Source organism: Galeopterus variegatus, unplaced genomic scaffold, assembly GCF_000696425.1.
Source record: "Galeopterus variegatus unplaced genomic scaffold, G_variegatus-3.0.2 Scaffold5473, whole genome shotgun sequence".
NCBI classification, from domain to species: domain Eukaryota; kingdom Metazoa; phylum Chordata; class Mammalia; order Dermoptera; family Cynocephalidae; genus Galeopterus; species Galeopterus variegatus.
The window spans coordinates 114,064-122,776 of record NW_007731584.1 but is presented as its reverse complement, the minus strand read 5'-3'; the positions used below and the strand labels follow the sequence as shown (position 1 = coordinate 122,776).

Below are 8,713 nucleotides of genomic sequence, written 5' to 3'. Positions count from 1 at the left end.
AAAAAAAAAAAAAAAAAGGGGGAAAAATGCTTTTTCTTTTTAAAAAAAAAAAAAAAAAAAGAGAGAGATTCCATTCTCACACCCTCTGCCCTCTGCAGCTTCCTGGATGCTTGTGCTGGTCACATCCCAGATCCAATGGGATGGCAGAGTCCTCTGTGCAATCAGGGAGAGGGCTAAAGATGAAGGGAGGCTCCGGTCCCTTTGTCTTTGCAGCCCCTCACCCCCATCATACTCCCGTTTGCTCTTCTCCCTGGTCTGAGGGCTGGTAGGATGAGGTAGGGAATCAGACCAGTGTCTTTCGGGCCCATACAAAGCCTCCCGGAACTCCTCGCAAGGACCAGCCAATATTCTTCCTCCTTCTCCTCATCCTTGTTCTCCTACCAGTGCCTGAACATCCTTTCCCTACATCTCCACCTAGTGAAACAAAGCCCACTTGGCTTCAGGGCACAACACCAGTATCATCTTCCTTTGAGAAAGGTACTTTCTGCCCCTTTTCCACCCTTTGTCCAGGTTCGATTACTCTTTCCTTCTTTCCCGTTTCCACAACACTTTGTCATGACCTGGTGTAATACTTGCCATGTTCACTCCCAGTGGGCTGCTCTGGAGAACTGGGGGACCTTACTTAGATTAGTATCTGAGCTCCTAAAACAGTGCCTGATGCATAGTGCATGTCCAACGTATGTCTATTGAATAAATGAATGAATGAATAAATAAATAACATCATTCATGCCCTCCCACAAATAGTGAAAGATATTTATAAGCTCCATAAATATTTAAAATTGCTTTCCTCTTTATGGTTGTGGTACTTGATGGGAATACATTCTAAATGCATCTTATTAAATCTTTTTTATGTCTATGGATTTTTTTTTTTTTTAGTCAAAGGTGATAATTTTGGTGGGAATACATTCTAAATGCATCTTATTAAATCTTTTTTATGTCTATGGATTTTTTTTTTTTAGTCAAAGGTGATAATTTTGGGGGGAGGAAGCTATGTCCTTAAAATAAATTTTTGTTTGTAAAGCAATGGTTTGCTAAAGTGTGTTCAGCAAAATACTAGTTCCCTAGTGTGGTAATGGTTGTTAAGGAAAAAATGGTCTGGGAGCCAAAGGAAGTTTGGGAAAAGCTGGATTAATTAGGCTTCTCTACTGTGGGATGTCTAAAGCTTTGTTATGCTATTGCTTAGGAATATAAGACAGAGGAATATATACACAGTGCATTTCTGCAACCCTAGCTTAACACCTACTACAGTGCAAAGGGCCTTGTAGGGTTTTGGTATTTTGATATTAACTCATTGATGATACGTCCAAGGCCCTGATCAAAATCCCTGAGAAGGAGATGAATGATTATGTCTGTGGGAAGGGCCCAATTCTTCACCACCCTCTTCATATATACCACCTCTGCTCTGCACAACTGAAGAAAATAATTAAAGGGAATTAAAACATTACTTTATTTGTCACAGCAAGTTATCAAACATCTCCAGTGGACTATGCAGCAAATGATTGTGGTTTTAGAAATAACCTGTCAGCCCCAGTTGCTCTGCAGTAACTCCCAGGACTATTCCATAAATGCCAGCTCTCTGCACAGTAATTACCAGCTCTCTCCTTAGTCGGTTCACTGGTGTGTCTAGGAGTAATTGCTGGGGAACTCACACTTTCAAATTTACAAGAGCAAACAACCTTGTATTTACCTCGGGGGGTTATCAGGTATTCAAACTGTGCTGTGTAAAGGAAGCTGTTGATCACAGAAATGAGGGAAGAACTTGAATTTTCACCTTGGTACTTTTCTCAATGGGTGAGAGCCTGGAACTCTTAATTTACGGTGGAAAAACCTATGACCTCGGGGGGTTATCAGGTATTCAAACTGTGCTGTGTAAAGGAAGCTGTTGATCACAGAAACGAGGGAAGAACTTGAATTTTCACCTTGGTACTTTTCTCAATGGGTGAGAGCCTGGAACTCTAATTTACGGTGGAAAAACCTATAGTGGATAATTCTCTTCTTCTCAGGGGCTCTTCCCTTCCTTGAGGTTTGGAGCAGCAGTAAGTCCGACCTAACTATCACTGGAATCCTGGTTCAATCTAGATTCTCACCTCTGCCTTTGGTGTCCATCCTCTAGAGATCTCAGGGAACACGGAGGACATCCCTCTAGTGCGCTGGAGGCAGCAGTGGCTGGAGAATGGCACATTGCTTTTTCACATCCATCACCAAGATGGTGCCCCAAGCCTCCCTGGACAAGAACCAACCGAAGAACCCCAGCATGAGTCAGCAGAGGAAGAGCTGAGGATCCTTCACATCTCAGTCATGGTAAGAGCAGCATGGACTAGCCTCTCAGGCCATAGTTTATGTCACATGAAGAGTCTTGGTGGTGTAGGCATAGATCTATGAGACCCAACTCCATCGTGATCATTGATCATGTTAGTAAGTGAATTTCCGATTTGCAGAAAATGCATCCATCTGTGGTGTAAGTAAGTTGCAGCTGTTTCTACAGCACCATTTTCCAACTGTTCTCTCTAGAATGTGTCAAGATATGGAGTAACTTTTATAAACCAGAGATAATATTAGATGGGGCAGTAGATTGCCTTAGAAAGGAATTATTCAGCTAGCATATCAGAATATCTTAGAGGGGTTGCTCTGTATACATTTGTTGAATGGCTGAATCTCAAAGCTGCTATCAAGCCCTCCTTCCTTGTCTCCCAGACAGGAAGAAGTCAGCATCCTGGTGCTTTCTCCTCTTATGATAAAGAGTATCTCAACAGATTCTTTCTCCTCCCTCTAGAGCAGCTCAGAAACTTCACCACAGTCACCCCTTCTCCCATTTAGAAATTTGAAGTCTCAAGAAGACTAGAAGATTCTTCCTAAAATTCTAGGAATGTGTGTTTCAGAATCTCACTGAAAATTGAGGGCTATGATGGCAGGCAAAGGTTTGTGTTTGCTGATGTGTCCCCAGCACCTAGAACAAGGCATTCACATAGTCAATATTTGTGGAATAAATGAATGAATAAATTTCTTATGGAGAGAGAAAATACCTGTTGCCCTTAGTATTTTATATATTGGTATTGTGTTGGTAAACCAATACATTATTTGCTTGATATGGCCTGATAGCAAGTTGAGACTTGATGATTACCTGTGGGTCATAGGTATGGGAGGGCATGGGCCATTTCATTGTTAGGAAACTCAACACAGAACCAGTCTAGGTCTTGGACTAAACTTCATTTCACCTGTTGCTCTGGTACCATCACTGCACACTGTTTAGTTTTGTGTATCAGACTGAGGGAAACTGAGAATATTTTAGATATATGAAAATTTCCATTATCCCAAAATTTAGGATGGACAGTATCTCCATAGAGCCTCTGATAAAATCTCAGAATGTAAGCCTTTCATTTCTTCCTTAACCAGTGTCCCCATGAGTGGATTTATAGGTTACCTGCATGTACACAAGGCACTTTGTTGAAACTATATGGTGGAGAAAAGAATCCTTGAATAGCAAATTGGTTGTGGTACTCAATGTCCAGATGAGGCCAGAAGGCAGGCAGGTAGGTAAATGAGATTTCTGCATCTCACATTTACACATTAATTGAGGTTTATAGCATGAGAGTTACAGTACTTGTACATCCTTAATCAAGAAGCAGCATTTTCTCTTAGGGAAAGTTGTCTTCTTTAATGTAGCTTCTAGTTTCTGGAGAGGGGTGAGACCAGGCAGGTCAGCTGAATCAGCCCTGACACTGACTGGGGTGACAAATATAAAGTCCAGATTGCCTTCACATTTATAATATGGTTTCACTGCAAAGAAGGGTGCAGTGGTGGATTTCCCAGCAGCCATCCACATCCTCCCCAGTATGGAAGCAGTTGTGGTCATGGGCGGGTTTTTTTGGTTTAGTTTTCTTTCTTTTTTTTTTTTTGGTCTAAGACCATTTCATTGAAGATTTTATCATACCAAATAAATTTTTAGGATGAATAAAAGTGCACATAGAGACTTCCAGGGACGAATATTGAGTGTGATTGTGTCTGAAAGAAAGACCCTGAATACAAGAAGTTAAGATAGGCAATATGTCAGAAGGAGCGTTTAGTGGGGACTGAAGGTGTGGTGTGGGGATCTTCAGAAAGACAGTATGAAGCCTGACCTGGCTGGTGCATCATGTCTTCAGTGCAGCAAGGACCCCATTATCTATCTTCAGAATGAGGTGTTCCAGAGGTTTTTTAAAGAAGTGAGGTTGTGTGTGAGTGTGTGTGCAAATGCACACACTTGCTTTGAAGATAACAATATGCTAATCAAGGATGCCAAAAGATTTTAGGAATAAGTGGTGTCCTTAAAATATAACAATCCCTACAAGAAGCCATACATTACTATTGCTTTTTCATTAAATGTTTTGGGCAGTGGACACTGAAATGAAGAGAGAACAAGAGCCAGCCTAAAATCTTTCTCTGAGATCTTTCCTTTGTATGATACTACTCACCCATGGCAGACCACCAGTGATGTTCCATTTTCCAAATAAGATGAAAGAGATTATGCTTTCAACTTTATTTGAACTTATTCTATCTTGTTTTCAACCAGGCTGGAGGAGGCAGATGTTCAAAGAGTTTAGAAAAAGGGTGAGAGTGCAAAAGTCTTGTGTTGTCTCTGGCTTGGTCTCTCGGATGTGGATAGGCCCCCATTTCCATGAAAAATTCAGGAAGGCCATTGACTTGTTCAGGGGAACAGGGATCTCAGGTACACTGAAGGTAGAAGTATTTCCTCCCATCCTTGTCCAAGATGGTTGGGTCAATGGCGCCAAGGTCTCTCGGATGTGGATAGGCCCCCATTTCCATGAAAAATTCAGGAAGGCCATTGACTTGTGCAGGGGAACAGGGATCTCAGGTACACTGAAGGTAGAAGTATTTCCTCCCATCCTTGTCCAAGATGGTTTGGTCAATGGCGCCAACTGCAGCCCACCCAGCCATCTCACCCTTCTCCATTCCCATTCCTTCCACACACCCTCGTACACTGCCTCTCCTGTCCTTAGGATTTTATTCCAGAAACAATTTCAAAGTCTGAAGTTGTGTATCTGCCCTCAGCTTAGAAATCAAGCCTGAGGGTATCCTGTTTGAAGTTGTCTTTCCTAGAGTCTCTGATGGCTTCTTCTTAAGAGACTCAGGGATTGGTAGACTATATTCGATACACTTTATACCACATCCTTTGCAACAAAAGGAGGCAGCTACTTGAGGAATCTGGAATAACATCATTACAAATGTCAGAAAATCAAAATTCTTTGACTAGTAACAGTGTTGGGCAGTGAAATGTACTTAAATGAAATCTTATTACCCAAACCCTGTTAGTTATGAAATAACAATAGCAAGGCGATTTTTCATTAACTCTAACGATCGATATTGATGCAGTTTTCAGATTGGATCAAAATAGCATAATTCAAAAGAAGAGAAAAGTTAAGGTTATTATCAAAACATGAATACATCCAAACTTTTCTTTCTTGTTAAGAAATATATATTTAAAAGCTTATAATTCTAAGTATTCCCAATGTGTGCAAGGAAATTAATGGTTCTGTGAAACCTCAAAGTTTACATTTCTCTCATTTTTATTATACTTTTCTCAACCATATTGCCTCAATGCAGGCACTCCTTTTTATTTTTGTATTTTTCATTTACTATGTTTTGTTTTAAACACCAAATATAAGTGACGAGACAATGAAAAGTAAAAGTAAACCTTTTTTGTATCCTTACGACATTGTATGAATGAGAATTTGCAAGTCCTCTCTTATACTGTGCCCAGTATAAATCTGTCATCAGCAAAATTGTGGGCTAGCAGAAAACCAATACCGCAGCTGGGAACCTGGCAATTTAAAACTTTGAAAAACCTTTTGCTTTTCTTATTTTTTCAATCACATTCTAAAATTTTTGAATTATTTTTTCCAAAGAGGTACTGTTTCTTTGTGTAGAATGACTGGATTTCCCTCCTAAAATCTTACATTATTGCTTTGAGGGTCAAATGATGTATTTTATTTTATTTATTTATTTATTTATTTTTAAAGATGACCGGTAAGGGGATCTTAACCCTTGANGCACTCTCCCGAGTGAGCCACGGGCCAGCCCCAAATGATGTATTTTAGCCTCTTTTATGATTCAAACTTGGCTGAAGAGATTTATTTCAAATTTTGCAAGATAATTGACATTCAGAACTATGAAAGCACATAAGCATACTCTTTCTCAAACGCTTGAAGAGAAAGCAGACTTGGCAAATGAAAACCGAGCATGAGTTTCAACCAAAAGTAAAGGAATTGTTTAGTTATAAGGCAAAGTGCTTACTCCATAGAAGACCAGGTTTTAATATGACTTTATATCAGATATTTGTTCAGACTCTGCGTAGATTTAAATTTCCATACTGTACTTTTGCTAAATTACCGTACGATCTACATTTTTCTTCTTCAAGTATGCAACAGCATTAATGGCGCATAGTAGAATTTAAATGTATTTTCTATACATTTCATCTTTGTAATTAAAGATGGCGGTGTTAATAGATTTTCTATATTCATATAGGTTGGTTAAGTATATTTTTCACAGCAAGGAGCCTTTCAGAAATGCTTTGCTTTATGGTCAATGGATGTTATTTGTTTAGTTCAATTGAAGATGCCCTAATTTATCAGGACCTATTCTTTAAGAAACAGATGAAGGAGTTTAGACATGTTTATTGTTACCAAAAAGAACAGGCCTAGAGTAGTAAATTGGAAAGTACAAAAAGGCAGGTCTTGATTTAGTTCAAGGAAGACTTTTCTAGAAATTTAAAGCAATCCATGGAACTGGACTGACTTACTGGTCATATTGTCCCCCTGCCAGAGCCAACATTGTGTATTTTACCTTCCTTTAGGGTAATGGTGGGCAGTTTCTAAAATAATCAGCAAGATCCTTAAAACAAAATCTCTTTTCTCTTTGCCCGTCTCTTTTTTTTTTTTTTTTTTTTAAAGATGACCGGTAAGGGGATCTTAACCCTTGGCTTGGTGTTGTCAGCACCACACTCTCAGAAGTGAGCAAACCGGCCATCCCTATATGGGATCCGAACCCGTGGCCTTGGTGTTATCAGCACCGCACTCTCCCGAGTGAGCCACAGGCCGGCCCTATCTTTGCCTGTCTCTGAAAGCCTGATGTGCAAAAGCCTGGAGATGCCATGGTCCATTTGGGGACTATGCCAAGTGCCGAGTAAGGTTTGGCTTGTAATCCTTCCTTACTTGGCACCATGGGATGGCTCTGCGTCTCTTGCCAAGATGCATGAGGTGCAGGTATACACGAATCTAGCAGTTGTTGCAGCCACTCATCGTCCATTCTGTGCTTGTTTGGTGCTCTCCCATATTCTGATAAAGTGAGAGCTGGGCAGTAGTTAAAAGAAACACTGGATTTAGAGTTGGAAGTGTGGGATTCAAATCCTGGCTTTATCATTTTAGATAATTTGCTGACCTTTTTGGAAGCTGCTTTATCTTATCTGTAAAATGAATTCATGGGTTAGGCTTTTTAGTTTTAGAGAATGGAGATCTACTCAGACCTTCTCTGTAATGGAATTTTACTACAGAAATTCATATGGACATAGGGACACAACACTCCTGATTTAAAAAAAAAAAAAATTAAAGCAAATTTTAATGAAAACTGGAACTAGAAGGTTGTTCAGGATCCAAGTTATCTTATTAGCCCTCAGTCTCCATAGTTTGTGGCTTGGTTCTTTCACACCTATTTCTGTTCCTCCTGTTGCTATGAATTAGCTTATTTGTCCATCTACTGTATAAATCTTTCTGCATCTCGATGCCTTTATATGTTTGAAGTTCTATGTATTCATCAAGTCACCTCACTTATGACCCCTCCTGACGTCTCTCAGCCTCACAGTGTTTCCAACTCTGTTCCCTCTGCTGTCAAATTCTCTGCCTTTCTGCCTTTATTTAACTCCTTAGGGAAAGAAGCAGATGGATCTAGCTAGTTACCATAGTTCCTGTTTGTGCAAAGCTTTTCACATCAAGTTATCCCATCAGTGGCTGTAATCCTAACCTTCTCCTGTGGGCTCCAGTTGTGGGGAGGTGGGCGTCTGTCGCACACTCCTGCTCCAGGCACAGCTCAGAGCCATTGTCTTTAGCAGGGGCTGGAAAACTATGATTTCATGATTTCTTTGTTCAGTACAACGAGCATACTATGTCCTCAATTGTAGAGATGTTAGGAGAATCAAAAGATATCACAGACATCATCATCGTAATCTTAGGACTATTTTGCACTTACTATGTGCCATACACTGTTTTAAGTGCTTTCATTATATGTTAACTTATTTTTACTTTCATCATGCCACCATCAAGTAGGGTTTGTAATTACCTCATTATATAGATGAGGGGACTGAAGGCCTGGCAGGCTAAGTGACTTACTGAAAATTAAACAATTACTATTTTGTACAGTCAGGATTTGAATCAAGGCAATCAGCAGAATCTAGATTCTGTGCTTTGAGAAACACTCAACTCATCATTTGGTCCATAGTGAGCATCCAATATATATTTATTACATGTCCTTTTACCAGATTTTGTTGTTTTGTTGACTTTTGTCTGCTGAGACTCATCTGACATTTTTGCCCATTTTTGCTTTGACACTAATAACTCTATGAACACCAGGAATCATACCGTGGTGGAACACAGATTTTTTTGTGTGTGTGGCTCCACCAGGCAGTTAACCCTAGAAGTTCAGATTCTGTTCAGCTTGGCTAAAT

General features: G+C 39.9%; 1 protein-coding gene across 1 annotated transcript in view; it reads left to right on the top strand.

Moving 5' to 3' along the window:
• Nucleotides 1-2,113: 2,113 nt before the first annotated feature.
• LOC103604914 (astrotactin-1) overlaps nt 2,114-8,713 on the top strand; it is a gene marked incomplete at both ends in the record, with an annotated part of 119,238 nt that continues 112,638 nt past the window's right edge. The window contains one exon of the mRNA XM_008589490.1: nt 2,114-2,301. Coding sequence (XP_008587712.1) covers nt 2,114-2,301 — 188 coding nt within the window. The remainder of the gene's footprint in view (nt 2,302-8,713) is intronic.